Source organism: Dipteris shenzhenensis, chromosome 3 (genome assembly GCF_047967505.1).
Source record: "Dipteris shenzhenensis isolate YYH24624 ecotype China chromosome 3, Dip_SZ_1.0, whole genome shotgun sequence".
Taxonomy (NCBI): domain Eukaryota; kingdom Viridiplantae; phylum Streptophyta; class Polypodiopsida; order Gleicheniales; family Dipteridaceae; genus Dipteris; species Dipteris shenzhenensis.
The window spans coordinates 43,616,544-43,629,470 of record NC_141598.1 but is presented as its reverse complement, the minus strand read 5'-3'; the positions used below and the strand labels follow the sequence as shown (position 1 = coordinate 43,629,470).

At 43.7% G+C, this 12,927-nt stretch overlaps 1 protein-coding gene across 3 annotated transcripts; it reads left to right on the top strand.

The window, feature by feature from the left end:
• The first annotated feature begins 458 nt into the window (after positions 1-458).
• Positions 459-4,177, top strand: LOC147903842 (uncharacterized). Of its 3 annotated transcripts, none has more exons than XM_087401531.1 (3): positions 459-1,180; positions 1,496-1,636; positions 1,833-4,177. In XM_087401531.1, the coding sequence occupies exon 3, from the start codon at positions 2,288-2,290 to the stop codon at positions 3,626-3,628; it is 1,341 nt and encodes a 446-aa protein (XP_087257657.1). In that variant the 5' UTR covers positions 459-1,180; positions 1,496-1,636; positions 1,833-2,287; the 3' UTR covers positions 3,629-4,177. The 3 variants fall into 3 exon arrangements, with proteins under 3 accessions (XP_087257657.1, XP_087257660.1, XP_087257667.1); XM_087401534.1 differs by having other exon boundaries at positions 459-1,330; XM_087401541.1 differs by having other exon boundaries at positions 459-1,386.
• Positions 4,178-12,927: the final 8,750 nt, after the last annotated feature.

The window sequence follows — 12,927 nt, the reverse complement described above, 5'->3', positions numbered from 1 at the left end:
AGGGACGTGGGGATTTTGTGTGGAGATCGATAGTCGTCAGCGGAGCATATTGCCACACAAAAGAATTTCCGGCGCTATTTCCAAACACATTTGTATAAGCAGCACCACGTACTTATTGCCTGTGAATATATGTCTTCCTAGCGAGCTGCGCAGTAAAAAGCGTAAGCGATAAAGATGGGGAGGATTCCAAATTTGCGATCAATCCATATTTTATACAAGCATTTGGAATCTGGATTTGTTGTTACTGCATTGCGCTAGAGACTATAATTATGTTGTTGTTGCCCTCGCAGTTTGCATGGCCATTCACACCTCCAGCATGCCAGCCTCTCCTCATGCTGTTTCCTTGCTCCCAGAATCTCTATCCTTATGTCCCTCACTTGATCTTATATTGCTTCATATACCCCCATTTTGCCCACAACTCCCATTTTTTATATACGTTGTTGTTATCGTCGTTCATCTTCTTCTTCTATAAGTTCTACACACAAAACAGTCCTCCTCTCCATCCCACACTGTTCCTATCGTCCCTCTCATCTCTTTCCCCCACCTCGTAACGTAGACTCCATAGCCTTTTGCTTTCTCAATTGTACATCCTCTTCTTTTACACTTGCACAGCGCAGCTTCCTCTTGCTGACAGATCTCTCAGTTCTCCCCACCCTAGCGCCATTCACAGCTCATTGTTCAGTCCATTAGTTTCTTTCATTCCTATAGCATCCCTCAGCAGTCTGCATTAGCCCCCCCCCCCCCCCCCCCTCCGCTCTTGTCGCTGCCCCGCTTGCCTTTTGCTTCGTCTGTGAGTTATTCGCAGCTTCCGTAGGTCCCCCTACTGCTCCCAGTGACAAGTTTCTTACATAATACTCGATCTTTGTCTGTGGGCGCGCCGGCCGATCGATGTTCGGCGTAATAACCACTTGAACTTCCTAGCTCTGTTGCCTCCCATCATTGCGCTTGCTTGACATCACCATATGCCAACCACTGCCTCTCTTACTTTCGGCTCTTTAGGTTACCCCAGCTCCTTTCCGGAGCTTTCTCTTTCTCCGGTCTTGTGTGGTCGGTCTTCCTTTCTATTTCATATGACTCTCCTCTCCTTGCTTCTCGACTCCTGCACACTTTGCTTCTCGATCAGCATCATATAAGTACTAATCGAGCTCTGCCATCTCTAGCTCTACTGTACTTGAGCAAGGTATGTGTGCTTTTAAGCCAACTCTTATTTCGACCACTTCAGCAGAATCCAGCTATCCGGCACTCGGCTGTGAGCAGTCGATACCCTAGATGCGCCGCCCAACTTAGATTTGCCGCTCAAAAGATCAGCAAGGCTCCTATAACGTTTCCAGTACTTTCCTACTTTGCATTCGTGTGAAAGAATCGAAGACTTGCAATATCAACCATGTACTGAAAGCTCTACATTCGTGTTATATTACCGCCGCAACTTTGGATTTCGTCTTGTGAGCTTTGCACGATACCTTTGCATGCGTTAAGTTTCGGAACTGGTATGTAGGTGTGTTTTCAACGCGGATATTAGCTCAGACCGAACAAGGGATTGAAGGGGTCGAGAATGCGCTGCTCTAAGCTTTACCACGTGCCGCACCGCGACATCTGATCAGAAACCTCAGTCACCCATCCAAGGGACGTTATTCGCGTGAGTGCTTCGAACCCTCAAACTGCCGTTGCTGTGACGGATCAAGTTGATTTGAACGACTTAAAAATGCTAAAGGAAATCCAAAAAACGCACGATCCTTCGTCAAATTTCTGCTGCTTTGATCGGGATCTTCAGTCTTGCCCACAATTCTAAGGTCGACAACAAATCAGAAGTAAGGGTTTCTCTGTTTGACCAGTTCTGGCTATGACATTTCGAGCTAAGAAGAGAAGTTTGCCGGGTATAAAGTTGCTCACGCTCGCCGCAGTGACAAGTAATCCGTAACAGCAGAATCTGCGCGCAGAGAAATGCGATCAGCTGGCCGGAGCGGTCATTCCGGCACTCGTGTAATCCTACCTCGAGAAACTCTTTGTTGGATTTATGCAGTGACCCCTACCGGAGGGAATGATCCTGGTTGAGCAATAAGCATCCACCACTGATCTGCTCTCACTCGGGATCTGGTAACGGAGAAGCTTGAACACTTAATCTGCGGAGTTTTGATGACGATGTTTCTATCTTACCGAAGAATGTGAGAACGAGAGGAGATCACTGAAATAATGGAGGGGATAATGATTGGCTTAGCACATGAAATCGCAACAGAGCTGATTCGAATGTAGAAGCCGACTGGGGAATGTCGAGTTAAGGAAGTTGTTCATGAGCGCACAGCAGTTAATTCCAGACAGAACCGTGGGTGCAAGGAAGTTGAATTGGGTTTTGAGTGCTGAGCAAATCGGTCGGCTAGAAGCCGTGGTGTATGGGAGACAGCAGCAGGAGCAGCACGAGGGCGGGGAGAAAGTGGTGACGTGGAAGGATCTAGGGGGGGAGGCAGGAGAGACGGAGGGGACAGGGGGGGGCTGCAATGAGAGGGGGTCGAGGGAGGGGAGGGTGGGAGTAGTGGAACAACACAACGGCTGCAAGGGATCATTGAGAGGGTATGGGAGGGGAGGAGAATCGATGGAAGCTGAACAGAAGCAAGCGAGGCAGAGGGTGGTGGAGGGGATCAGATCAGCAGGAGGAGGAGGAGGAGGGGGAGGAGCAGCAGCAGCAGCAGCAGCACTGACGGTCAGGCCGGCGGGCGGGAAGGATCGCCATAGCAAGGTGAGAACGGCGAAGGGGCTGAGGGACAGGAGGGTGAGGCTCTCGGCCCCGACGGCCATACAATTCTTCGACGTGCAGGACAGGCTGGGCTACGATCAGCCGAGCAAGGCGGTGGACTGGCTGATGAGGAAGGCGAGAGCAGCGATCGAGGAGCTAGCGCCGGCGGAGATGGGCGGAGGAGGGGCGCCTTTAGGTGGCGCAGAGGCGAAAATGAGCGTAGAAGGCGACGGAGCTCCAGTTTCCGGCGACGGAACGTCCAGTGCCACCGCCGGAACGCCCATCCTCGCCGGCGCACGGGCGGAGTCGCGGGCCAAAGCAAGGGAGAGAGCTAGAGAAAGAGCCAGAGAACGAGCTGTGCCGCCCTTCGACGCCCCTCCACCGCCACCCTCCGCCCCGCCTCCTCCCCTCTTCCGCTACCCTTCCGCCCCCTCCGCCCCCTCTTTCCCCCCCTCCTCCTCCCCCTCCTCCCCCTTCCTCCGCCTCCCCACCTCCCTCTTCCACCTCCCCCCTCCCTACGACCTCCTCCATCACCACCACCCTCACTTCTCCACCTCCGCCACTCCCTCCTCCTCCCCCTCCTCCCCTTTCCACCCTTCCCCACCTCCTCCCCCTTCCTCCTCTTCCATCTCTCCCAGGGGTACCCTTCAGTCCATTTTTCATCCTCCCGGCCCCCCCCACCTCTCGCAGCAGCAGCTCCACCAGCAGCCTCATCACCCCCGCTACGAGAGCCCTCCTGCAGTCTTCCATGCCCCCGTAGCTAATTCGATGCCCGGCGGCGATCACATCAGCGCTGCTGGCGCTCTGTCCCGGATCCCGCTGCGCATCTACGGCATGGAGGACTCGGAAGGGGAGCCCAGGATGATGCCGCCCTCCTCCTCGATGGCCAATTTTCAGTAGACTCGGATATCAACAGCAGCTGCTGCAGTTTGCAGCTGGTGTTGTCCTGATCTGAGGTCCTGGAGCATGGACGGCAAGAAGTAGAGGAGCTCCGGTTGGCAAGTAAGCTTCCAGGATCCTTTCCTTCTGCAATCAAGCAATGCATTTGAAATCTTTCTCTAGTTTTAAGTATATCCAAGCAGTTGTAACACCAAAGAACCGTCGTAATGTTGCATCCTCTCCCTCAAGCTTTTTGCCTTTTTGCGACCAGTTCCCATCATGTCAACAATCTGAATCGAAGGCATCATGCATCAGGCATGCTTTGCCAGTGCTGGTGTGCACCTTTTGTACGTAAATTCTATGATGTTCTTGAGGGGAATGCTTCATGTAGATTCGCTGAGCGTTTATATTGATGCTCAGAATTCAGCTTCTATTGTTACGTAAGTTCTATGATGTTCCTGATGGAAATACTTCATGTAGATGCGCTGAGCGGTTATATTGATGCTCAGAACTCAGTTTCTATTCTCTAATTGCCCAAGAAAGAATTTCATGAGGGAGTTCTCTCGTTGAGTTCTTCTAAAACTCTGATTGTCCAAGAAAGAATTTGATCAGAATTCTAGTGTGGATTCTGCTTCATGAAAGCAAAATGTTATGTGGCTGCGGATTGTTGCATAGCACAAATGCTCTCCTCCAATCACACTGTTCCATACGCCAGCCATTATAAGTGTTCTTTCATCATTGGGTTGAATTGGATTCATCCTTGGATCTTAACTTTAAAAATACGTACGAAAGCATTTGAGTAGTATGTTCGAAGGGGTTTCAATTTGAAGTTCACGCAATTGTTTGGAGGAGGTTTGAAGACATCTACCGATTCAATACCTACATAAAACGGTATCGGAATCCACCTTTATCTAGTTTTGCATAGTGAACCACAAGATCTAGATTCACCTATTCACTAGAATTTTCTAAAACGCCAAGAAAAAGTAATTCTTTTGGGTGTAATGCTCGAAGGCCTTCTTGATATACTTGTTCATGTAGTATCAGATCGTGTCTACTCATGTTTTTAGTCTTCAATGGATTCTCTCTCATTCCATATGGTATGACCCAAGTAAGCACTTGGCATATAGGCCTTGATGAGGCAATTCTCTTTACTTGCATGTTATATTGGGCAGATAATGTAGCATTCTTTCAAATGACTGCAAATTTTGTTCCTAGAGGAACACAATAGGATGTGGTAAATCGAAATCTTTTCTTAGAATTATTTAAAAGCCAAGAAATATGAGGTACCTCTATGGATCTTTTGCTCAAACCTCCTCAGTTTATAATACACCCTCTTCAAACAAATGGTTTAGTAAAATATAATCCAACCTATGTTGACATGAGGGGTTCTTAGCAATGTCCAATCCAATCCATGAGGGGAGAGACAAATGTATACTATGTGCAAGAATCAAGGCTAATGTATGTATTTACAAGGCTAATTATGTGCAAGAAATAATGCTAAAAAATAGGCAACTTAATGACTTTATTGGCATGACATATGCAGTGCATAAGAGTACAACTATTTTATATCCAAAGATATTGTTCTACCAACTGAAACATTATTGTGATGAACTTCTAAAGGTACTAAGATGGTGTTAGATGCAAGAATGTGAAAATAAAGGATATATCCAATGGGATTTACCTCATAGGTACTAAGCAATGATAGATTTGATGGGCTTTCCCTCATTAAAAACTAACCAATGATAGATCCGATGGGATTGGCCCCATTATGAACTAAACAATATTTAAAGAATGGGATCACTTGTCTTTGTGAAATTTAATCTCCTCTAAAGATATTCTAGTCTACAACTACACTTGATCCAAGCCTTCTTATCTCAGAATGCTAGACGTGATAGATAGATAGATAGATAGATAGATAGATAGATAGATGGATGGATGGATGGATGGATGGATAGGAAGGCAGGCAAGCAGGTAGGTAGGTAGGTAGACAGATAGACAAACAAATAGACAGACAGACAGACAGACCAATAGATAGGCAGACAGGCAGACAGACAGATAGACGGGCAGATAGATAGATTGGTAGGTAGGTAGGTAGGTAGGTAGGTAGGTAGGTAGGTAGATAGATAGATAGATAGATAGATAGACAAATAGATAGACACATAGACAAACAGACAGGTAGACAGACATGCTGGTAGACAGACATACAAAAAACATAGACAAATAGATAGATAGATAGGTATTAAAATTTTCAAGTTTCTTTAATCAATAAAATTTTTTTAATGGATTGATCTAAGCCTTCTACATGTAAGCAACAACTTAGAGTTATTTTTGTAACAAAGTGTAGGCCTCAATTATTAAGCATCAATACTGACATGGATAAGTAGTCATATACAAGTTCAGGTAAGCCTCTACTAGAGAGAACCATAAGTACTAGGTTGGATAAGACTCCAATTGCAAACAACAATTGTAGTCAAGGTAAGAAGCTCGAGTAACAAGATGGTAAACCTCATGTATGAGCATCATCATCTTCAATATAGAAGCACCATCATATCATGTAAGTTTGTTGTAAAGAGCATTGTAATCAATAGTCACGAGTCATGGATAGAAAGTATTCAAATTCAAAATCTAGCTACAGATGAAGTACCACTATGATTAGCACCATCTCTATGCAAAATATGACTGAAATTTTGACAACTTGCAAAAATGCACAATACTGTGCACCATCAAGATACAACTCAATCAATGGGCTTGAACATTATACAACCAATGCTATCATTAGCTTTCAACAATAATTTTAATGGCATAATTCATTCATCACTATCTCAAAGTCTAGCATTCCTAGATAACAAGACTTGGATCAAATGTTTCCAAAGAGGATTGTATTCGATACTTCTAGACATGACCTAGATCAAGTTCTTGAAATAGGTCCCATGGATATGGAATATCCAAAGAGGAACCAAATCTACGTTTTCACAGTCCCCTTGAATATTATTAAATAATTCCAAATAGGCCCCAGATCATATGTTTCCAAACATGGATTTAGTGTTTCTAGATAGACTTGGATTTGTTTTGTCTATTGTGCATCATCAAGAGTTGCATCAAGAAATCCAAGATTTACAAAGGAAGCTAGCAAAGCATCACCAAAAGAGGTATCAACAGCCTGAGAAGCACCTCACCATCATCATTGATGGGGTGGATCAAAAGAAAGCTAGTTTGCCTCACTTCAAACAAGTGCCAAAAAATTTGAAAGGGGAGAACTTCATCACATCTCATGTGGTTGGTTACATTGATCTACCATGGTAAATTAATCCTCAAATTTTATTTCATCACATCAAAAGTGAGAAATAAACCCTTCCTCTTCTTCTTCTTTTTCTTCTTCTTCTTCTTCTTCCTCTTCTTCTCCTCTCTCTCTCTCTCTCTCTCTCTCTCTCTCTCTCTCTCTCTCTCTCTCTCTCTCTCCCCCCCTCCCTCCCTCCCTCCCTCTCTCTCTCTCTCTCTCTCTCTCTCTCTCTCTCTCTCTCTCTCTCTCTCTCTCTCTCTCTCTCTCTCTCTCTCTCTTGTTTTCTCTCTCTCTCATGTTTCCTATTCCAAATTTTTTCATCCATGATTTTGACCATTGCCATCGGTTCAAGTGAGTTTCCTTTCTTATTGCCTGCATGGAGCCTACATGAGATTGTTATACTTCTCCCTTCTTTTGAACATGAATTTGTTTAAGTCTTATGTTTAAGAATTTAGTTTTATTCTAGGTTCTTCCATTTGGCATTACAAGTTTCCTCCATATGTACCATTTTTTCATGCCTCACATGTGAAATCCTATTGGGAGGGAGCTAGCAAGCTACATATAGCCTAGCCACCTTCATGCAAGGAGTTGACAGGGTTAACTCAATTCTATTGCTAGGTTGTGAAAACCTATTAGTATACAATGCTTGAGCTAAGAAGCTCATGAGATTCTTTGTTGGTAAATGAGATTTAATGCTATGCTTAAGCATCCATTTGAGACTAAGAATTGGAGAGGTGAGATAACATGAGAATGCTAGATAGGACACATGTTGTGGTTAGCACCTTACTAAGAGAAGTAAACTTTGGAAGTGTTACATTAAAGAGATATATTGTGATGAAATAGAAAATATAGTTAAGTACTAGTAGTGACAACCTTGGAAAGGGACTCATTGAGATAAGTTCACCTCCATTGAGTAGAGAGCTTTAGCATAGGCTATTTGACACCTACAAAAAATGTAGTGACAACCTTGGAAAGGGACTCATTGAGATAAGTTCACCTCCATTGAGAAGAGAGCTTTAGCATAGGCTATTTGACACCTACAAAAAATAACTAGTTAGACTTTGATGGGGTTGCCATAATTTTTCTAGGTTTCAATAGGGCTTCTAGAAGCATTTCCCATTTTCAAAAAGCTTCCAAGGTGTTTCAATGTGGATATGCCCATTTGTATAAGTAGAAGAAAGATCCTTTTGATCTTCTCATCGTACACCGTTACAATAAATTTATGTGGAGATTTGCTTCCCATGTTTAGAATTTACAAGCATGTAGCATTGGACATACATGCTATTTGTTAAATTTCTCATTTCCATGAACTTGTGAAGGCAACGTGGTAGGTGGTTAGAGGGCATACTCTTATGCTAATTTGGGTCTTACATAATATTTTCCAAAATTGAATTGTATATACTAGCTAGGTGATTTATCAGATATTATAGGAGATGTATATCTTGGATTGAAACCTAGACTTGGATCTACTACCATCTTTTTGGCACCCTTTTTGGGACAAATTTAATGTTATTAGAGGCTTGCATGTGCTGTAAATTAATGGAAGAGTGGCTTAGGCTACACTAACCTCTATTCCATACTTTGTTTCTTTTTTCACTCCCCTTTCACCACCAATACCCAAAATCCATTGAAAAGTGAAATGAGAGTGCATTTATATATTAGTGAATGAACTTGAGATTACAAAAAACTCTAGCCCACAAGACAGTTCTCATACTATCAAAAACCTTTTCCATTTGACTACTCCCTTTAAAGTTACATCAATACATTGAGCTTTTGTAATCATCCTTCTTCATAAGAAAATTGGAAGGGTTAGCATTAGGGGAGAAATGGGGTCTCAAAAGGACCTCCAATTAGTGTTTCCTAATTTCAAGGGATTAGAGAGGGACTTGAGGTGTACCAATGAGAGTGCTAGAAGGTGTGGGGAAATGGTATGTTGAGGTGGAGGGTGGGTCGGAGGCCTACAGAGAGCCCTTATTGGTTGCTCCCCTTACACTAGGGACCACCCAAACCATCCCCCCCACTCTTAACCCATGTTTGACCCTCCTACCAGGTGCACCTCCCCCACATCAGCCCAAATCTATTCAATGGGATGGTAGGGCCCTTGTGGAAAATTTTTCTTCTCCCCTCCCTCTTTCTAGGGCCTATGCCCCCCACTGTTTTGGTGCAACTTGCCAAATCCCTCCATTTTTGAATTGCCTCCCACACATTTGCCCTCTTCCCCCTCTTTCTCTGCTCCCTCCTGCTCTGGCCTGCTTATTGCAGCTCCTCTCTCTCTCTCTCTCTCTCTCTCTCTCTCTCTCTCTCTCTCTCTCTCTCTCTCTCCTCTGCCTCTGTCGGTGCTGCTCTATCCTTCTCCATCTCCCTCTTTTGTGCCTCTATTAGAGTTGCTATGTCCCTCTCCTTCTCCCTCTCCTGTGCCTTTATTGTTGCTGCTCTGTCCCTCTCCTTCTCCCTCTTTTGTGCCTCTGTTGGAGCTGCATTGCCCTGTATAGGAGTCCCATTCTTGCTATTGCAACCTCTGCAAGCATGGTGAGGAGCAAGGCTCCAAGACCATGCAATGCCATGACCTCTTGTGTCTTCCACAACACCAGAAATGCATTGGATGAGTGGATCCCTTGCACCTGTAGCTTAAATGACTGAATAGTGATGAAAGGATTGGCCAAAGGTCCACATAAGCTTCCCAAAGTCAAGAGAGGTGATATCTTGCATGAGTGGAAGGGGCGCATCTTGAAGTTAAAGTTTGGGAAGAAAGGATGGCTTGCAAAAGTTCAACATGTTTACATGGGAAAAGATACGTGTCTTCCTCCATCATTCAATCAATCTAGGATACCATCACAATGTGAGCCTTTCTATCTATGTACCTTTTTCACGTGTAAGTGTAATGAGTCTATTTGGAAATTTTGTGTTTGATTTCTAAGAGCTCTTATTCATGGTGGCAGATGTTTTCCCTTCGGACTTCAAGGAGTGGGAACCAATGGAATCATTCATAGGCAAGTTCACTGTGATTCATGAGGATTTAGGTAAGCAAATGCATGCAGGGGAGAAGTTGGTCTCCTTGCGAATAAAGAATGTGTATTGGTATAATGCAACATACATCACTCCAATGACATCATCAAGCTATGGCCGGCTACAAACCATTGCACCACCACAACTTCAAGACATCGATTGCAGCAATGTGGACTCAAGGACATTGCAATCATACAAGGACAAGATTGCAAAGGATGTGGGCATGGCCATGAAGTTTACATTTGGATCCAAATGGGCAAGGTTATCTTAGTTTATGCCTCTGCATTTTTTGTTTCTTTGTTTTAGAATATACATATGCATAGTACAAATACTATGTGGTCCTGCAAGCACGTAGATGAAAATGCTCTTGAAGATTTGCTTGGGATGAATTGGGGAACTAGGTCAGGTGACCAAAAGGGTGACGTGCACTAGAAGAAAACAAATGGCCGGTGGCTTCCCCTAGACTCTGATGATGAAGACAATATGGGGGTAAGTTTTTCTATTCATGTTGAAGAGGGAGATGTCAAGAATGTTAATGTCACATCGCAATGGACTCTAAGGGATGTGTGAGAACATGGAGGACGACATGTTAGAGGCCTACTTTACATTACATGGTGGTAAGATCAGCTGCCGTGTGGAGACGTGCATGCATAGTGCCAATTTCATTCCTCCTGCAACTTTGAAGATTGCTAGAACAATGCGTTTGACTAGTGCAGCATTTAATTTTTTATCAAATCCTAGTTATTACTTCAAAAGATGATGGACAATTAAATTAAAATATTATTTCTTTTAATGTTTTCTCATTTCAGTTCATGGTAAATGTTTTTCAAAAAATTTGGGGATTTTATGATTGATTTTAGTTTTTAGGGTTTTGATATATATTAAGGGGTAAGAGCCCTTTTTACATCACATTCTCACTTTCATGTTTAGAGAGCCATAGAAACTCCCACCCTCAAAAGTTACTCCCTCCATCAGCTGCTGCTATTTGCCACATGTGGATTCAGCTAGAACTGTGTTCCATGATTTCATCTTGTGAACTGCATTTGCAGGTTATGAGGAAGAGCTATTTTTAGTGTTTGATAGGTATGCGAGCCAAGGATGACTTCTCTGATCTCATCCTCTACATGCAAGAGAATTTCACAAATTTTGCTTATACACTTGACCACTCTTCAAAGAGATGGGTTCCCATAGATTACATAAAGTATCTGTTCCTAGAGAAACCCAAGTCTGTAAAGAGCTTGGCCCGCTTTTGTGGTAATCTTAGAGAGGAAGGGTTTAGAAGCGGGGATCATGGGAAATACTAGGCACTAAATTCCTTTCATGGGAGATGACATTCATCTTTTTTCTCCAAGAAGGAAATTTAGAGGAAGAATCCTCATCATCTAGCACCCCCTCTAGTAGAACTGTTGATTTGCTAGAGTAGACTTGGACATGTACATGGAAGAGAGTCTTGACCATGTAAGAGAGGAGACGGAAGCAGCTCAAGCATTGAGCCTACTTCAAGAATCCCCAGTAGAGCAAGAATCTGCATCAGAGACCATTGACCTAGAATCAGACTTATGGTCCTTGTCCCCTCTCATCATCGATGGAGAAGAGTACGTATTCCTCCATGACATAGAGGTTCTTTTTGGACTTTGAGAGGATGAGGCACTTGGAGTCCTATCTGGGTTTGATGTTGACACAAGTGTCAAAGATCCCACGGTTTTAGGTTCCGAAGACCAAACTATGGAAGAGTTTCTGTTGACGATGCTGGTTTCAATGAGGGATGTATACATGTCCGTATATGATGCACATCCCTCTCATGCAGAAGCTTCCACCTCCAACATAGGTCAGGAGAAAGCGTCCACCTCCCAAATGGAACATCACACAGCACCTGGTTCCATCAACATTGCAAATGAGGAAGGGATAGAAGTCGATGACATGACAGCAACAGCTATGTCTTTGTCAATAGGAGAGGAGGATGTTAGTGTATTGTGGCCAGGTTTATATCTAGGAGTCCACTAGGGGATTCAAAGACCCCTATTCTCAATGCACTCGAACTAGGCAAGAAGAAAAATAGCCTGTGAGGCCTTTTGTATATATAAACATATATTTCAATGGATACATGACTACATGATGATATATTTTCTCCATCCTTTTAATTGTGTTAATTTAATGCATTTCTAGCTAATTTAGTATGATTTTCACCAATTTTGGGTATCAAAAGTTCATTTCTGTCAAATCCTGGATGAATTTTACCGTGTTCAGGATGTTGCAAGGAGCCAAGTCCAGAATGCCCAAATTCACACCATGGTGGGTTTTAGGCATTTTGGACTTGGCTCCTGGCGATGTCCCGGACACTTTTCGCTTCTACGCCATAGTGAAATTCCTCCAAGATTTGATAGAATTCAAAAGTTATATTAAAATGAATAGTAATTTCATGGAGAATTCACAACAATGTGATAGTGTAGAGAATATGGATATATTTTATTAAAAAAGATCGGCCCTTGGACCTCAGATACAAGATAGTGCCTTCAAGGGCAGGGGGTAGTCTAAGTCCTAAGGGTGGGCTCCAAGAGAATCTAGGGCTTCAAGCTTGGGTCACTTCATAGTCGCTTCGCTAGAGCCATGTCCTTGTCCATGATAGTGACATGCTTTGCGTGGATGGCACACAAGTTGGCATCCTCGAACAGAGTAGTGGTCACTTGCTATGCAGCCTCTTGGAGCGCCCCCATAGCTCCTGTGTTGAATCACACATCGTCCTTGTACCCCTATGCTATCTCCCATACCACATGTTGGAAGGGAGCACGCGGGATCGGATTGTTGGTGGTCTTCTGCATCTATTTGATCTCCCTTAGGGCCCATGCTCTTGGATTTGTTCTGTGTGGCTTTCCAAGCACTATGCCTCCTCTTCTTTGATACAATTTGAACTGCTTTTGCAAGTTTTGATGCCTTTTCCTTTTCAGACTTCAAAGTCCTTCCTACTAAACATCTAAAAAACTAGTTAAGCATCTCATGCAATGCATTGCTATAGTGACACCACCACCATGCCTTG

Bases quoted from the DNA above. Each gene is read 5' to 3' on its own strand.
- LOC147903842 (XM_087401531.1), top strand. From the start codon at position 2,288: ATGAGCGCACAGCAGTTAATTCCAGACAGAACCGTGGGTGCAAGGAAG.